The sequence below is a fragment of the Thamnophis sirtalis genome, unplaced genomic scaffold (genome assembly GCF_051295495.1).
Source record: "Thamnophis sirtalis isolate CommonGarterSnake01/CBP01778 unplaced genomic scaffold, rThaSir2_p1.2 scaffold_12, whole genome shotgun sequence".
Classification (NCBI taxonomy): domain Eukaryota; kingdom Metazoa; phylum Chordata; class Lepidosauria; order Squamata; family Natricidae; genus Thamnophis; species Thamnophis sirtalis.
This window is the reverse complement of record NW_028261392.1, coordinates 44,136,687-44,155,632: the sequence shown is the minus strand read 5'-3', so window position 1 is coordinate 44,155,632 and position 18,946 is coordinate 44,136,687. Positions and strand designations below refer to the sequence as shown.

At 37.3% G+C, this 18,946-nt stretch overlaps 2 protein-coding genes across 3 annotated transcripts in view; one reads left to right on the top strand and one right to left on the bottom strand.

Annotated features, from left to right (window-relative positions):
• Nucleotides 1-18,946, bottom strand: part of WWC3 (WWC family member 3) — a 1,020,491-nt gene that overhangs the window by 853,934 nt on the left and 147,611 nt on the right. The window lies entirely within an intron of this gene.
• ANOS1 (anosmin 1) overlaps nt 1-18,946 on the top strand; it is a 132,503-nt gene that overhangs the window by 79,811 nt on the left and 33,746 nt on the right. For both annotated transcript variants that reach the window (XM_014065715.2, XM_014065714.2), the window contains exons 3-4: nt 14,195-14,257; nt 16,071-16,293. In XM_014065715.2, the coding sequence (XP_013921190.1) occupies nt 14,195-14,257; nt 16,071-16,293 (286 nt within the window). The remainder of the gene's footprint in view (nt 1-14,194; nt 14,258-16,070; nt 16,294-18,946) is intronic.

The following is an 18,946-nucleotide window of genomic DNA, read 5'->3' as shown; positions in this document are numbered from 1 at the left end:
TCCAGATGCTGGGGCTGCATAGGTGGCTTCTGCCACAGATCCAGCTCCCCCGTTGCCTTCTGTGGTGAATGCAATTACCCCATCAGTTGCTAAGGTTGGATGGGGTTGATCATCTGGCTGGGAAGCTCGGGCTTGGGTTTCACGTACATTGAGATTTTTGAAAGCCTCTCACATAAACTTGATGGCTTACTTCATCATCCAGTCTGCCTGGCTGGGCTCTCTGCCCATCTCTTCCTCCTTCTCTTATACTTTCAGCTCCGTCCTCTGTTCCTGTTGGTGACTTCTGCAGCATCTGTCAGTAAAAGTCACCATTGCAGACTTCTCTTCCAAGTTCTCCTTCCTCCCAATGCCCATGGGAATGGGCGAACTCGCCACAGCCAACTCATCATGGCCAACTCACTGCAGGACAACTTGCCATGGCCATCTCACCATGGAACAACTCACCATGGGACAATTTAACAATTCTATTTAATTATTTAAAATAAATAAAAATTATTTTAATTTTTGGCATTCACATTTTACTCTGTCCCTCCTTTTGCATCCTTTCTTTATTGATTCTATTCCACCATTTATTTGATATTAGTGTAATTATTGTCCCTCTGTGGCGAGATGGCCATGGCAAGTTGTCCTGCAGTGAGTTGGCCATGGCAAGTTCACTGTGGCAAGTTGGCCATGGTGAGTTGGCTGTCATGAATTGTCATAGACCCATGTCCAGGGACCACAGCTGGATCACTGCAGCTGTCTGCATCTCTTGTCTACTCAGAGAGATCCAGGCCAAGAGGGGGCCTGGATGAAGCCTCCCCCCAGCATTCGATTTTTTCCTGGTCTCTCCCTTAAGCTAATATTGCATGTATGGTATCCATGGTAGAGATGATATCCTCTCCGGTTGATCACAGTTGACGATTCCTCTTAATGTCAGACCTGCCCCAGTCTGATTCCTTTGAGAAGTAAAGCTCTCGACTTCATTTGGTTGAAGTGAAAAGGTATTTTTACCCCTTCTGATGTAATGGTAATAAAAAAGGTACTTGATTGTGCTGAAATAGACAGGATAACTATGAAATTAAAAGATAGAGAAGAAACAGAGTACTACGTGATTTGGAACATATGGTATAATTGGCTAGAAAACAGAAATAAATAGCATTTATAAAACTACTAGAAATGTATATTAAAAAAAGATATTGTATATATTTGTAAATATTGATTTGTTAATGTAGTATATGAATAAGCATATAGTATATAGAATGATGTATAAAGTAAGTTGAAGTAGTCATGATGTAAACATGAATGATAGTGATACTGACACGCTGTCAAGCGTGGAATTGTGGTGTTAAAGTTGAAATATGTATAATAAAAATTATTTAAAAAGAAAAAGAAAAGGTATTTTTAATAAGAGGTGCTGATTGCAGTAAAGTCAAGTGGTCTCTAAAATGCCCATACATCAATACAAAACTAAACCCTTGGTTTCCCTTAGCCCTCCCCTCCCGTGGGACATCCATGTGTAACCAATCTGGCACTGTCTAGATGTTTTGGGAAATGCTGAGGTGTTTGGGCTGGGAAATTCCACTCTCAGGACAAACAGCCTTGAAGATGCCAATGCACCAGCACAAACTGAATTCCAAAGCACTCTGTTCTTCCTCAACTGTCAATCCCCACTTCCAATTTCCCATCATAAAGGTAAGCAGCTATATTGGCCATTTGTTCCCTCCTCTCTTTCCCAATTGATTGCAGAACACAAGATACCAATCCGAAGATGTATTTGTACAGAACAATGTAGATTTGCAATTCTGAAAACAAAATTTCAAAAATGCTACAGCATGGTAATTGTTTGCTTAATTTGCTTTATAATGGTTCATTTGTTTGCTTAATAAAAACAAATTTTATTTACTTATATGATTAATTGAATATTTCCCTCATATTCAAAGTGTAGAGCAAAATAGAGGCCAAATATTAGATCAAATGTTTGTTTGCTCAACAAATATCTATGATGCAAATCTGGCTTCTGCTTTATTTGGAACAGCAGCTGGAAGCATTTAGTTGCTTATAAATGTTGTTTGAAAACTTTCTAAAAATGGAAATTTCATATACATAACAGTATAACAGAAACTATGCAGCCAGAATAAGAACTTCAGAATTGATCTTGGTTTGATAGATTTTTACTGTTTTTCCAATTGTGAATGCCAAGCAGACGTTTGGTTTTAAAAATCTGAAAAGAAAATAACAGTGAAAATGCTGCAATGGTTAATCTATGCTAATTATTTATTTAGATTATGTGCATAAAATATATTCTGATTATTAGATTAATAAGATAATATTAGATGTTATATTGCTTTATTCTGTGTTGTGCTGATAGAATTTAATTCTTATTGTAATACAGAAAAAGGCAATTTCTTTTTTTAAAATTATTTTTATTAACAAACATGTAAAATATACACACACAAAGCTTAGACGTACACCACATTTGCACAATACAATACGAACAGGGGCTTCCTGTTCTTTCTAATAGCAATTATCACCTTATATTATTTCCCCTTCTATTGTATTTCATTGGGATTTCAACATTCTTAACCCTCTTATTTTACTCATAACTATTATTTTTGAGTTTTGTTATATTCCTTCATTGATTCTTGTTTCTTTCCTCCATCCACCTATACCATTTATCCCATATCTGGTAGAATTCTGATTCTTCTTTTCCCTGGATTTCTTTAGTTAGTTTGTCCATTTCAGCACAATCCATAACATTTCTTATTATTTCATCTTCACTTGGAGTTAATTTGTTTTTCCATTTCTGGGCAAAGGCAATCCTTGTCGCCGTAATTATATGTAATATTAAATACTGGATTTCTTTTTTGTATTTCGCAGAAATTATTCCTAATAAAAAAACTTCAGGTTTCCATTCTATTTTAACCCCTGTTATTGCCTCCAGCCAATTTTTAATCCTTTTCTCCAAAAAATTAGCCTCCTCACAGGTCCACCATAAATGTTAATATGTTCCGTGTATTGATTCATATTTCCAACATTTTGGGGAGGTATTTGTTAAGATTTTAGCTAACCTTGTTGGTGCCAGGTGCCATCTGTAAAACATTTTGTACTGGTTTTCCTTGTATGCAATCGATAATGTCATTTTTAAGTTTGTTCCCCAAAATTTTTCCCATTTGTCTAATTCAATATTATAGCCAAAGTTCTGTGCCCATTTTATCATTTGTTCTTTCACAATTTCCTCTTCCATTTTATACTTCAGGAGAAATTTATATATTCTCCCTATCATCTTTCTATCTGCGCTTTGAATAATTTTATCCAATTTGTGTGGTTCTGTTTCAATGTCATATAATTAGTATCATTATTGCCAATTACCTCCCATAGACCTATTAGATCCCACAGATTAGGCATCCTCCGAATTCCATCGGCTGGCCAGTGTTGGCTGGCAACTCCCCGGGGGAGGGTCTTCTCTGTGGCTGCTCCAGCCCTCTGGAATGATCTCTCCGTTGAGATCCGGACCCTCACCACCCTTCCGGCTTTCTGCAAAGCCATTAAGACCTGGCTGTTCCGGCAGGCCTGGGGCCTCTGAATCTCTTAGCCCCACTTAAGGGTATGACTGTTGTTGTTTTTTACTATGTGTTTGTCTTTTTTATTTTTTTATTTTGTATTCCCCTTCCCTCTTTGATTGTTAGCCGCCCTGAGTCTCTCGGTAATAGGGCGGCATACAAACCGAATAAATCAATCAAATCAATTAAAATCAAATCAATTAAATTTTGATTTGGAGATAAGTTAGCCAATTTTCATGTTCTGTTCTACCAATTTTTAAATTTCCCTGTCTATCAATTAAATCTCTGTATCTTAGCATTTTGTTCAAATCTATAAAATTTGGATGGGTCGTCCTTTCTGTTGGTGATAGCCAATTCGGGATTTTCACATAGTGGATTTTTTTTCTTTTGAGCCATTTTTGCAATAACACTCTTCTAATTAAATGATTTTGAAAGTATTTGTGCGTTTTATTTTTATCATCCCATAGGAATGTATGCCAGCCTGCTTGCAAATCATGGCCTTCTAAGGTCAAAATTCTTTTATTCTTTAGCTCTATCCAATCTTTCACCCATGTTATTGTTACTGCTGATGCATATAAATCCCAATTTGGTAATGCTAAATCTCCTCTCTCCTTGCTCTCTTGCATTGACTTTAGTTTAATCCTCACTTTTTGTCCCTGCCAAATGAACCTAGCAGTTATTTTGTTTAATTCTTGAAAGAATTTTTATCCGGATTAATAGGTGCGGCTTGCAACAGGAATAAGATTCTTGGTAAAATATTCATTTTAATGGTTGCTATATGTCCCATGAGTGAGAGCTGAATATTTTTCCAATTTTCTAAATCTTAATTTGTATCACGAAGACAGATCTTTATTATAACACAGGTGACAAGCGATTCAAACGTTCCCTGCAACTGTCAGGGTATTTATACTAGCACTCAGACCAACTGTCAAAATGACCAACCAATCAGGTCGCAGCTGGTATTTGCATATTGAATATGCAACACTCCTTCCCCCCAGTTCTAAAGACCAAATGACCAGCCAATCACGTCACAGCTGGTATTTGCATATTCAATCTCTCTCCTTCCCCCCCAGTTCTGTGGTGAGTCCTTCGTAGCTAAATTTTAGAACCAGGAAAAAAAAACAGGTCCTTTGGGATCTTTGCAGCAGGGAGGCTCGAGAAGCAACCGGTGGCCTTTGCAGCGGAAGGAGGCTCTCGTGCAGCAGGCAGGCTTCTGAGTGGCTAGAGGCTTCTGATCGGCTATAGTTGCTCTAGAGTTGCTCCTTGGGAGGCAGGCAGCTTTGTAAGGTAGAGCAGCGGTTGGGCTCCTTGGGAGGCACAGCGGAGGCAAGTGGATTGCACAGGAGCGGACGTGCTCATGGTGTAGAGGACAGTCTGGTGTATGTTGTGAGTGTGCTAGTGTTGGAGAGGCTTTAGACAGGCTGAGAGAGCATAGCTGGTGGTGCTAGGTGGCAGCTTGGAGAACGAGGCTGTTGTTGAACGCAGCGGTTGGAACGAGGCGGTTGGAGTGCCATAGGAACAGCTGGTGGCAGGCATGCCGTAGGAACAGCTGGTGGCAGGCAGGCAGGCACAGCTGGCGCAGTTTAGCCATCACGGTCCATAGCTCGTCCCTGAGTAGCGGCGGCGGCTCCAGTCGAGGTTAAGCGTAGGAAGCCCGTCCCTCGGACGGATGGAGGCCGCGCCTGGAGCTTACTGAGGTTGGCTACAACCGGAGGCTGCTGTTGATGTCGCTTGCTGGCCATAGCAGCGGCCCTGACAGGCCCTCAATGTAGGAAAGAAAAATATTTTTTTTTCCCTCTGCGTTCACGTTGGCTGATGTTGTTAGGCTCTGCGGGAATCGCATATCAATCCCATCCTCGTCGCCAGTTTTGTAAACATGTGGGTTGTTGTTGTGAGGGAATTGACATGCAGGAGCCATGTGCAAGACAGATCTTTATTATAACACAGGTGACAAGCGATTCAAACGTTCCCTGCAACTGTCAGGGTATTTATACTAGCACTCAGACCAACTGTCAAAACGACCAACCAATCAGGTCGCAGCTGGTATTTGCATATTGAATATGCAACAAATAGGTGCGGCTTGCAACAGGAATAAGATTCTTGGTAAAATATTCATTTTAATTGTTGCTATATGTCCCATGAGTGAGAGCTGAATATTTTTCCAATTTTCTAAATCTTAATTTGTATCACTATCATTATCGTCTTTAATTGTGGAACATTTTGCTGACACCCAGATTCCCAAGTATATCACTTTCTTAGTTATTTGCATTCTGGTTGCTACTTCCAGTTTCTCTTCTTGCTTTTTTTGTCATGTTCTTGGTTACCATTTTTGTTTTTTCTTTATTGATCTTTAGTCCTGCTACGTTGCCATATTCTTCTAATTTTTGAATTAATTTCAGGCTGGATTCTAATGGATCCTCTAGAACAAATGCTAAATCATCAGCATAGGCTTGGACATTATATTCTTCATTTTTGAGTCTTAGACCTTTTATTCCCTGGTCCTTCCGAATTTCACTTAATAAAATTTCCAAAGTTAATATAAACAGCAAAGGAGAGAGGGGGCATCCCTGTCTGACTCCTTTTTTATTTCAATCTCATAAGGCAATTTCATAATGTTTCAGCATACCAAGATGTATCCCACAGATTCTTCTGAAACAACTTTTTAAGGACCAACGAAATCCCACAATATATAATATTTTCCCTGTTCATTTGTAAAGTCAAAGGGTGCCACTTGGATACACTCTAGAAATTTAACTCATTCAAATCCTTCAAGACTTAAAGCTTTTTTATGTGTCTTAACTATATGGAGGAAAAATGTAAATACTAAATTGATTATGCTGCTTTGTTATGGAAATCGCAAAGTAATTTATCTAGAGAAAAGAACTTGTTTTTATGCAAGATTTTTCTACCTCATTTCTACTGGTTATTAAACCGTATGTTTTAATTTATGGATTCTTTACCTTTCTGATGTCTTGTAAAAGAGGCGCTTATCTTCTGAGTAGTAGATTTACTAGCAATTACCTGGTCATTCTACCCACATAGGCATTTATTCCTAACCACAGTGATGCACAGGATCCCAATGTAAGTTCCAGTACTTCATATTTCATGTGCAAATATCTAAAGGGTTGAGTTTGCATGTCTAGCCTAATTTACATTACAAGTCAATTGGTGAGTTTGTGAAGGGTGATGAAGTAGTTCAGAGAATTTTTAGGTCACCCAGTAGAAATATTTCTGGAATTCAACTCGTGATGGTTGTTAGTCTTGGAGTTTTTCAGGCCTTCTTTGGCTGGACTTTCTTTGCAGATCACCTTTTTCTTTCTGCATTATCCTTCCGTCAAAAGTCTTTAGAGCCATGTGAACTTAGTTGCCCTGCCCTGCCCTGCATATCTTAACAAGGTAACATTTCATTAATTTTTATTTCTCTTTCTTTGCACTGGCAATGATCGGTTAAAGGTGACAAGAGTTACCTTAGATTTTCAAGAGTTAATATATAGTCATAATAAAATTAGTGTGATAATTTTAGTGGGTTAAGTATGTGGAAGTGACTGTTTTAATTAATGAACTGGGAGTTACAGTAATCCAGTCTATAAGTGTACAATTGTAACGTGTGGGTTGTTGTTGTGAGGGAATTGACACGCAGGAGCCATGTGCAAGACAGATCTTTATTATAACACAGGTGACAAGCGATTCAAACGTTCCCTGCAACTGTCAGGGTATTTATACTAGCACTCAGACCAACTGTCAAAACGACCAACCAATCAGGTCGCAGCTGTATTTGCATATTGAATATGCAACACTCCTTCCCCCCAGTTCTAAAGACCAAATGACCAGCCAATCACGTCGCAGCTGTATTTGCATATTCAATCTCTCTCCTTCCCCCCAGTTCTGCTGTTTCAAGATGGTGGTGAGTCCTTCGTAGCTAAATTTTAGAACCAGGAAAAAAAAACAGGTCCTTTGGAATCTTTGCAGCAGGGAGGCTCTCGTTGTGTTGTAGCTCTCGTTGGTTCGAGAAGCAAGCGGTGGCCTTTGCAGCGGAAGGAGGCTCATGGTGTAGAGGACAGTCTGGTGTATGTTGTGAGTGTGCTACTGTTGGAGAGGCTTTAGACAGGCTGAGAGAGCGTAGCCGGTGGTGCTAGGTGGCAGCTTGGAGAACAAGGCTGTTGTTGAACGCAGCGGTTGGAACGAGGCGGTTGGAGTGCCGTAGGAACAGCTGGTGGCAGGCATGCCGTAGGAATAGCTGGTGGCAGGCAGGCAGGCAGGCACAGCTGGCGCAGTTTAGCCATCACAGTCCATAGCTCGTCCCTGAGTAGCGGCGGCGGCTCCAGTCGAGGTTAAGCGTAGGAAGCCCGTCCCTCAGACGGATGGAGGCCGCGCCTGGAGCTTACTGAGGTTGGCTACAACCAGAGGCTGCTGTTGATGTCGCTTGCTGGCCATAGCGGCGGCCCTGACAGGCCCTCAATGTAGGAAAGAAATTTTTTTTTCCCCTGCATTCACGTTGGCTGATGTTGTTAGGCTCTGCGGGAATCGCATATCAATCCCACCTTCGTCGCCAGTATTGTAACGTGTGGGTTGTTGTTGTGAGGGAATTGACACGCAGGAGCCATGTGCAAGACAGATCTTTATTATAACACAGGTGACAAGCGATTCAAACGTTCCCTGCAACTGTCAGGGTATTTATACTAGCACTCAGACCAACTGTCAAAACGACCAACCAATCAGGTCGCAGCTGTATTTGCATATTGAATATGCAACAGGTTAAGTATGTGGAAGTGACTGTTTTAATTAATGAACTGGGAGTTACAGTAATCCAGTCTATAAGTGTACAATAAACACTTTAATTCTTTAGCTATGGTTACAGTAGAGAGCTATCATTTTGAACTATTACAGAGATGCTAAAACATGATAAAACAATATTTTTTATAAAACAATATAAGAACTCTTAGAAATTTTTATCAGCTTGGATGTGAAATAAGGAATCATATACATGTGTGTATAAAATGATCTTTGGGAGTATAAAATATGATCCATTCTACTGGTCTAGTTTGTGGTTTTTAAAACAAGAGGGACATACAATAAAATGTTGTCATAATAATAATTTATCAAATTTGCATTCTGCTCAATTCCCAACAGCTCTCAACTTTTAAGAGGAAATAGTTGCATTTAGGTTTCCAATATGCTTAGATTGTATTTTGTAGAAGCATGGAACAAGAACAAACCTATAGAGAAACATTTTGTATGGAGATACTATATATCTTAGCTGCCAAATATTCTATTCTTATAGAGGTAATCCTCAAGTTACGACAGTTCACTTAGTGACTGTTCAAAGTTACACAATACCCCCCCCCAAATATTAGTGTCACTGTCCCAAAATTACAAATGTTGCAGCACCACAACAGTCATTCACTCTTACAAACAATTGCAGACGTACTGCAACATTCACCCTGCTATCCCCCCCCCCCCAAGCTGGGTCTCCACAATTGCTTCCCCCATCCTATCATGCCACCCTGAATTCACCTACCTTGTGAAGATCTGCATCCTCTCTGCCGTGGTTTCTTTGAGAGTGGGACAATTTCACTTCCAGCATCTCATTGGTTTGTAAATGTTTTGTGTGGAGACTGGAAGCTTCTGGGGGCCATGATCTCGCAGGACTTCAGACAACAAGATCATGACCCCCAGAAGCTTCCTGACTCCACACAAAACATTTGTAAGCTGACGGGATGCTTTGAGGGAGCGAAATTGTGCTGCCTCAAAGCATTCTATTGGCTTGCAAACTTTTTGCGTGGAAATTGGAAGCTTCTGAGGGCCATGATCTTGCACGGCAGAGAGGCTGGAGAGGAGACAGCTTGCTAGAGCTTCACAAAGTAAGCATCCCATCATGGCAGGATGGGGGAAAGCAATTGTGGGGAGCATGAGGTATCGCAGTGGGTTGGGGTAGGCCTTGGATGGTCTTAAGCAGGTGGCATGTTCCATTACTAGGCCTCCCATGGTCTTCTCACCTTGATATACCTCATGTGCACTTAATGATCTGTCTATTTGATTAGCGAATGTGTGGGAAAAGCAGGGAGTTTTGATGTTCATTTTATCTGATTCACTCCAATGGCAATTGGCAAGCTCCATTACATTCATAACTCAAGGACTACCTGTATTGTGTATATATAAAAGTCTCTTCAGATTTAGAATGCTTTCCCTTTATCTCTCTATTTTGGCAGTATGTATGGGACAACTTTTATTGAAATAAAAAATCAATCTTGGATTCAGAGTCATGTGAGTGAATTTCTGCTAATTCAACCATGTTTTTAAAATATTACATCCACATGCAACTCCATCTTATTAAAGATAATCTCTGTGTAATTGCATAATAAATACTACACTGCTTTGGAAACTAGCTTTTTCAATTGCTTCAGTTATTTCTTCAAAGAAATTGGTAAAATAGTAAATTCTAAGACTAAAATTACACTGGAAAAAAATCTTAATATGTGCAGTTTATATATTGAATGTTTAAAACACTAATTCAATTTTCAATATAGCTTCAATAAATGTGATCTTATTTGATTAAGATACATGAATTTGCTGCCACAGAAGCAATCAATTTCTCACATATTGCACATCCATTGTAATTATTTTTCACTAACTGAAAGAACACGAAAGCCAATACTTTATGCACTCAACGGGTCTTGGACTTTTTAAGTGGAAAACATGTTTCACATGCTCAGTCTATTGACCAGACTGTCTTTTTTGAATTACAAAGTATTGCAGCTTGAAAGCTTCTTGTTAGTGAAAAGCAGACTGTGAATACTAATTTTGAGTCTATGTAAATAATTAACAGTTTTAAATTGAGCAACCTGTGTATTTTTTTTAAAAAAAAACTTGGCTTGATTGCTATAAAATGTATGACAGTTATGCAGATAAATTGGGAATTATATCATACAAATAGAGTGGTTGTCAGATACAGCTTTTATTAGAGCTTAAATATTGATTATCTGAACAACTGGTTTGTTTGTAAATGTGCTTGGAATATAATTTCCTCTACAACAAAGATTTTACAAACTGTCTTTGTCTTAATACAAATAAGTAGACAGCTGTTACATAGTTTATCTTGTAACTGCTTTGAGTGGACTGATAAACTGAATGCAACAGCTATAGATCCTGTTTCTGACATTGCTGAGCCAGTCAATTAAAAGTAAACATTTGTTGCTGTATTTGTGTGCGAAAAGACCAAAATTTAATCTCTGGCATTTTCAGGTAGACTACAAGATTCCTGGCTAAAATTCTGTAGCCAGCACAGGACTAAACCAGATTAGAATCAAGATCCTTGGCTTTTCCCTGTTCTTTCAAGCAATAAGTAATAAGTAATAGCCAAGAATAAATGCAATGCTATGCTGAACTATTAAAATAGGAATAAATAGGAATAAAGAGCCCCTTTAGCCTCTATATATCTATATCTATGTCTCTACATCTCTATGTCTCTGTATATATCTATATCTATAATACTGTATTTATATCTATATCTGAATTTACAGTGAAAATATTCTTTTCCGAGTATAAGGATTCAGTTTTTAATACATTGCTATTATAAATCTGATTATAAAATCAGAATATGCTATCAGTAAAATAAAAGAAAAAAAGGAATATTCCGCACCTTCTGCCTGAATTTTCTATGTAAATGGATAGAGTTTTACTTCATCCTATTAAATTCAATATACGTCTTTAAAATAAAATATTTTGGGTTTTGGGATGAAAATGTTTTTAAAGGACATGCTCAAAACAAGCAGTAGAAAAAAACTATCCTGTTGGAATAATTTGTCCCCTGATGTCTGGAATTAAATTTATTTCATCACCATATTCTAAATATTAATGACAATCTTAATGAGCAACCCTCTTTACATAATCAGTCATGAATTTAAGGGGGGAAATCCCTTTATTATCTTCTTGTGGTCTCTATCATATGGACATAAATCCTGTGCTTTGTGGGAGTTAGGCCAACCTTCCACAATAGCTGGTTGGCTTTTGAAGATTATGTTACATATAAGAAAATTACAGTAAATTGCTTGTAAGCTGTCTCAAAAAAGCTCCACCTAAATATGTGCCAGTCTTGGCAATCTAAATTGAGCTCTGTGTGTGATTATCGATTTCCACTTTCAGAAATTTCCACTTTCACAAATCAATGTGAAAGTGGTTTGAATATCTTGTGATAACCATCCTACCTCTTACTATTTCGTAGACGTGCTCTATGTAATCCGAGAGTATTGACTTTATAGTAATGAAGAGTGCAAAGTTACTTTGGTTCTGTACAATACGAGAAATTCTGGAAACACCAGATTTTTTTTTACAGTTTTGTTCATATTGGAGGAATTGAAGAACTTTAAGTTTGGAATCTTCTGGCAGGAAATCATGTTATACCCATACTTGCTTTGATACGGTGTAACAATAGGGTTCATTAACAGTAAATAGTTTAGTGCTGAATGTGATTAGAATAAACAGCTGACCCCATTATATAGTAAACCTTAAATAATCTGTCAGCTCACCAATGAGAAGCTAATTTGATTTGCACTTCACTTGCATTGAAAGAGACCTGAATAGGCCTAATTTCTTTAATGAGGAAGATGACTTTTGAAAAGTTTCCACATCTTTCTTCCCTGTGTTTTTCATTTCTCACTACCATTTCTCCTTGGAGAACAGATGCCCATTGCCAGAATGTGATACTTAACTTGACCATCAAATAGATCTTACAAAGAAAAGCTTTCAGTCCCTTAGTGAAACAACCACTGTATCTTATTAAAGCGTGAAATTAAAGTGAAAAGCCCTATAGCTCTTGCTGTTTAGTAATGCTGAATCTGTCAATGTGGATTGCTAGGAAGAAAGTGAAAAGCTAAAAAGAGAAGCCTGGTAATGGTTAGACAATCTTTCTCTTCCCTGTTTCGGATTGTGTATAGTGGAAACCATACAAAAATATTCAATTTTATTGTCTTAATAAGGTTATGCATGAGAATCTATAAAACATGTAAGAAGTTTCCTTTAATTTTTCTTCTTCTTGTTCAATTCCAGATAAGCCAAATTTCCTTGAAAAACTTCCTTTCCTCCCTCCCTCCCTCCCTCCCTCCCTCCCTCCCTCCCTCCCTCCCTCTCTCTTCTTCCTTCCTTTCCCTGGCAGTAGGAAAGTGTTTCTGCCAGGTATGGGAAGAGTGAGGGAATATGGTTCAAGTTCCCAGAGACTTGTAGAAACTGTCAGGGAATATTGAAAATAAGGATCATGTGACCACATCTGACTGTGAAAGCATAGCAGTGGCACTAATGTTGCAGCAGCCTGGCAGTGCAAAAATAACCACAATTTTCCTAAATTTAATTACCTCAAGTTATGGGTACTAACATTCTGTAAGTTAGCCGATTTCAGATATCTTGGTTAGAAAGGTTTTGCCCTATGATGCACCATTTCACCTAGTTCCAGACACAAGCGTTTTAATAGTATTCAGATTTTAAAAAATGTAGACCTGGAGATTATACACATCAGTTTAAAGTACAATTCATTCAAAACAGAGGATAATGAGGTTGCACTGTTACTTAACCCTTATGTTTGCATGACAAATTGTTTCTATTCCCATGATTTAATTAGTCTTAACATCTGAATAGAATCATGAAAGATTGCTTAAATGATAGTCTCAATATTTTGCAGGGAAATACTTTCCTGTGGACATTACATAAGATAGAATCATGCATGATTAAGGTTTTACTACAATCAAAAATCTACGGAGCTTTTTTGTCTGTGACTTCTAAGTTCCCAACATAGCATCTGTAGGTGCCAATGTCACCAACAGAAGGTCTATTGTCATGAGCCAGGAAACATGATCCATTTCATTTACTTCTTTTTTGGCTTTTTAAAATTTAAAATAAATGGAAAACTATTACAATAATAAAATATAACAGAATCTAATCATAATATAAAGTAGAGCCAAGGAATTCATTTCTAAAAATTCTAAAATGTCATAGGTAATTCTACTGTTTGGAAATGTGTCCATTTGTCTTGTTCCCTCTATCTCCCCTTTCCTCAAAAAGAGACATCAGTTAGGTTGCAATCATCACAATCAAAAGTTAGAGGAGATGATGGGCAGGAACCTCATCAGTTTGCCATTAAACTTTGATATGGCTCAATCAAGGGCTAATCACTAAAGTAAACTCAGTTTGCCATTAATATTGTTTAAGCCAGGTTTTTGGACAAGGAATCACACATGGTAGAATCAGAATTGTATTCTATTATAATTCATGAATGATAAATGCTTGATCCACAGCCACTTTAAAGAGAATTGATAAACAAATCTTTTAAATCAACTCATCTACTGCCATTGCAGAAAAAGAAGCTTTTCTAAACTTTTTGATATCACAAGTCACTGATGAGATGTTGATCATATTTATGGAGCACAAGAAAAAGAAATAAATGCTATTATAAATAAGAAACATCAAAATGGTAATTTAGTTTAAATTTTCCATGCTGAAGCCAATTAGCTATGCTATTATTCTTTCAGAATACATTATATGTTCATTTTTCTGCACTAATACAGTTCTTGTTTTTTCAAAAGCAATGTTTTAAATTCCTATCTTGATTAAAGAAATAGATATCTCATTTACTCTCTGACATGCTTTCAAATTATTCTTTTCAGTGTTTGGAACCTTGCAAAGAGTCCTGGTATCTGAAGAAAAACCATTGCCAAAATTTTTGTGAGGTATGTTAATTGTGAAAACATTTCATAGAGTCACTTGTGCATATTTTATTCATGCTATAAGGAAAAGTTGACTGAAGTTATTTAGTCTGCACAAAATGTAAGTAGCCTTGTCAATACCTTTGCTTAAAAAAGCCAGTTGCAACTTTAGGCAGCAATCCACATTTATATATGCAATTCCTCAGATTTGCTGTTGACTTCTAGCAAGTCACGATTCACAATTTGGGAATCCTAACCTAAAATAGTAAATGAATTCATGTTAGCTTCCTGTGACTAAAACTAAATAAGTCATTTTAAACAACTTTTTAACAGCTAGACGCATCAGTTTAGCCATTTCTCAAATTTGCTCTGAGCTTTGTTATCCATTTAGCCTGTAAAAGTCCATGCTGGACTTATCCTCAAAAAGCAAGTGTTGGCATCTCGCAAGCAGAAGAAGTGTTGACAGTACTTTTGCCTGCGTGTGCTCAATATTAGAAATATTTGCATCCTCTGCCTAGTTTCCCATGGGGCCCTGGGTGGGTCATGACCCATGTTTTGAAAACTGCTTCTAATGTTCAAGGCAATTTTGAAGTTTGCTTGCATTTTTATGTGCTTAGTTATTTCATTTATATTTGTAAGATATATAGATTTATAAACATTCTTTCTTTCATGCAAGTTATTAATATATGCCTTGAGTATAAGATGTGCCTTCATGCCTGTGTCTAGTTTGATGAGCAGTCTAGTTTGATTGACTACCAGTTGAGTACCAGTTTTGATCCAGTTATGATTTTATCTAATTGTCATACTTTCTATATCACACTTTATTATTTTATAATTATAATAACATCTAGAATAACCAATGAATGCTCTAGGCCAGTGATGGCTAACCTTTTTGTAGTTGCATGTCAACTACACAAAAGTAGTGCATGTGCATGTGCACCTCCTGCCTGCATCCATAATATAATGCATGCACGTGCGCATGCACGTGCGACCCTCCCATGTCCTGTTTTGGGCTTAGTAGGCCTCACTGCAGCCTCATGGGAGAAAAATGGGCTGAGAGGGTGCACTGCACCCCCCTGCCCCCTCCATATGTGCATGACCCCCTCCCTCCCATGCATGCATGCACGACCCGAAAATCAGACTTCTGGGACTTCTGAAGTTCTCTTAATGACACCAGTTTTTAAGCCAGTGGTTTGTTTCTCAAATCTTTTGCTCCCTCATTGGATGTTGCCCTTTTGTTGGAAGTATAGATGAAAACACCGCGATAGTTCCTTTAGTACCCCAAAATGCAAATATACAGGCTGCAGTTTTAAACATTCAAATTAAATGAGTGCCCTGACCAAGTGTGTATCAATTTCAAGCATTGATTCTGCACTTCATCTTTTCTACAAAATTGTTTGATGTAACACATACCCACTACTTGATGACATGAGGCAAAATAGGGATTAAGTACTTTTGCCATTTATATGTTATCTGCTAGCATTTTACTATTTTGATTAAGCAATGATTCCATTGACTCTTTTCTTTTTTTGGGAAAAAAATCCATATTTTTAAGTCCAAATGATACATTTGAGTGCATTTGTCTCCAAATGAAGGAATTCATTATTGCACAGTCAGTTTCATCTAGTGTTTCAGCTGTTTCTACTCCTTCAGTCATATCATCTGTAATTGTTTACATCACATCAAGGACTTAATGCATTGATGCTTTAAAGTCATACATTTTCTTATCCTCTGAAGGAAGAAGTGGTCAATAAGAAAGAAAGTTAAGAATTCCCTGGAAAGGAAACCAACACATTTCACTGTGAATTTTCCCCCCATTTTCTTATTTTTCTTTTAGCCTCTTTTCCCCAGGAAGAACTATGAATGTCTAACTAGCTGTGAGTTCCTGAAATACATCCTGTCAGTGAAGCAAGGAGATTGCCCAGCACCTGAGAAGGCCAGTGGCTTTGCAGCTGCCTGTGTTGAAAGTTGTGAGGCTGACAATGAATGTTCTGGGGTGAAAAAGTGCTGTTCCAATGGATGTGGACATACATGTCAAGTGCCCAAAAATCTTTATAAAGGTAGAGTTTATTATTAGAAGGGACTAGAGAAAAAGTGTGTGTGTCCCACATTCCACTTCATTTAAGTATGCCAACATTCCCACATTGTTCTTGGGTTGTGATGCCAAGTCAAGCCAAGGTTAGATTTTAATTGAAAACAAATTTCAGGTCTGATGCCAGTTAAAAATTCAAGTGAGGAGTGTATAATAGTTTGTGTTAACAATTAGCATTGTGATAAAGTTGTATTAAAATGGATAGGGAGAATTCATCCTGGGATGATGAAACATTTAATCATTTTTAAAAATATGCTTACAGTATAGAAGTGAAGAATTACTGTAGAGAGGGATAGGAGAGAGGATGAAGGGGGAAGATGAGGTGTATAAGGAGGAGTGGTAAGGGGAGAGAGTAGAAGGAGAAAGGAAGAGGAAATAGAGTAGTATGGAAACGGAAATACACTAATGAAAGGAAGAGTGGGAAGCAGAAGGGAGAAGAAAGGTGGGAAGGGAGGGATAGGAGAGAGGGTAAGGGGGGAAGATGAGGAGGATGAGGATAAGGAGGAGTGGAATGTAGAGGGAGGAGAAGGAGAAAGGAAGGGGAAGTGGAGTGGGAAAGGAAGAGGGAGGGAAGATAGGAAGTAGGAGAGAGGTGGAAAAGGGAGGTGTGTGGAGAGTAGAAGAGCTAATAATGGGTGTTAATCTTTTTGGGGCATTGAGGACAAGAGGAACTGATGTAATCATTATTTAATACTATATGATATTGGCTATGTATAGTATACATGTGATTGTATGTTATGAAATGGAAATAAAAAATATATGTTTTTTAAAAAAGAATTACTGTAAATGATGACATTCACAATTCATATTTTCTCAATAGGTTTCTTTAGGTTGTTGACTATTAAACAAGTATGAATTGTGTATGTGTATACTCAAATGTTACTCTTACATTTTCTTTTTCTAACTCTTAGGATTGCAATTTTAGAAAATCTGTTTCAGCAACAGAAGTGAATATTAATTGGATCTTACCTAACTCTTTACTGAATCTAAATATGTAGCTCTTCCCTTTCTTCATTAATTGATTTTTGGTTGGGAAGTTTTATGTTAAACGACTAAGCAGAATACTTGTACTAAGATTCTGCATGGTTTGACTCATGTAAATTAATAAAATGAACTTTGGAGACATTTTTTAATCTGAATTAGACTTTGAAAACAACTGGTCTATACAATCAGCTTTTTCTGTGCAACTTCTAAGAACAGTAGAAACATCGTCTTCTGACTCTAATGAGTGCTGCTAGAAAATATAGAAAAAACAGCAAGGCAACACTTTTTTCTCAGCCTTCTCCAGCAATCTTTGCCAAAGTCAAAGAGGCCTCAGAATAGACATAATACCTGTTTAGAAGCCTATTATGGCTTTTACAAATAGATCAGGAGACATAGGGCACTTCCCAGTGAATGGCTTATAGCATTTTCTAGAGTTATTCAAACATCTCAAACAAGGAATAGGTTTTATAGTTTCATTTCCAATGGGATGAGACTTTGAAGATGTTAAGTGTCTTTTTTTGACAAATGAGGTATGGCTTCAAGGAGGCAAAATGTTTCCTTTAAGCAAATATTGCCTAAAGGGCAACATGGTTCAAAATTGTGACAAAAATGTTATATATTATTTATAGAATATAACTTCTAGTCATAAAGCCATAAAACCAAACTGATATAAGAACTATAGTATATAATACCTACAGTTCATAAATTCCTTCATTTAAAAAAAAATAAATGGTTATAAAATTTAAAAATAAAATTTAATTGGCATCATAGACATTTTAATAGAATAATGAATTTGCTGTATATTTCAAAGAAGTAGCACATCAAATAAAAAAATCTCATGTATAGTTAGTTTAATCAAATTATTTAAAAAATAATAATTTGAATTGAAGATCCAGAAAGCTATTTGAAATCAAGATCTCATTCTTAGGTTTAGTGGAAATAGGTCACTCTATAATTAATGACTATTTTACTGTGGTAGATTGAACAATTTAACTGAACATTCCTCCCCAACAATAACTAAAAAACCATGAATGATGGAGAGTTCCAGGTAGAGAAAATAGTGAAGATTGATGGCTGGGTGGCAAACCCAGATGCAGTAGGACTTATCCAGTCAAAGTGAAACTGTGTGATCACTCACTTGTCCTTCAGAAAGAAGCTCTTAATAAGAAAATGTAGAATCCAGAATGATCCTACTGACTTGTAAATAGATTCTGCATGTCTGTTGATGGCTGATTTATCTGAATGCCAATCTTCTAGGAATATCCTAGCATTTTGTATTTAGCTTGGTCTAGGATGCTTACTGTTGCCCAGTTGAAACTATGATTGAATATGTCCATGTGTTATGAAATTACAGAGTTTCATCGTGTGTTTTTAACTGCTAGTTGGTGTTCATGGATGTGCTATTCTGCCTGTATGCCCTACTAGTAACTTACAGTTCTTACATTATATGTGACAGATGACTACTCTTTTTCCTTCTTGGCTCCTGGTCTTTTGATGTTTTGGATAACTTTAGTTCATTTGTGTGTTATGGTAATGCTATATATTGTAATAGTCTGATATTTCTGAGATCTTTTTTATGTGTACTAATTTTATATTTTTCATTGCTTGCATTGGTTATATTGTAGTGGGTTGACTGG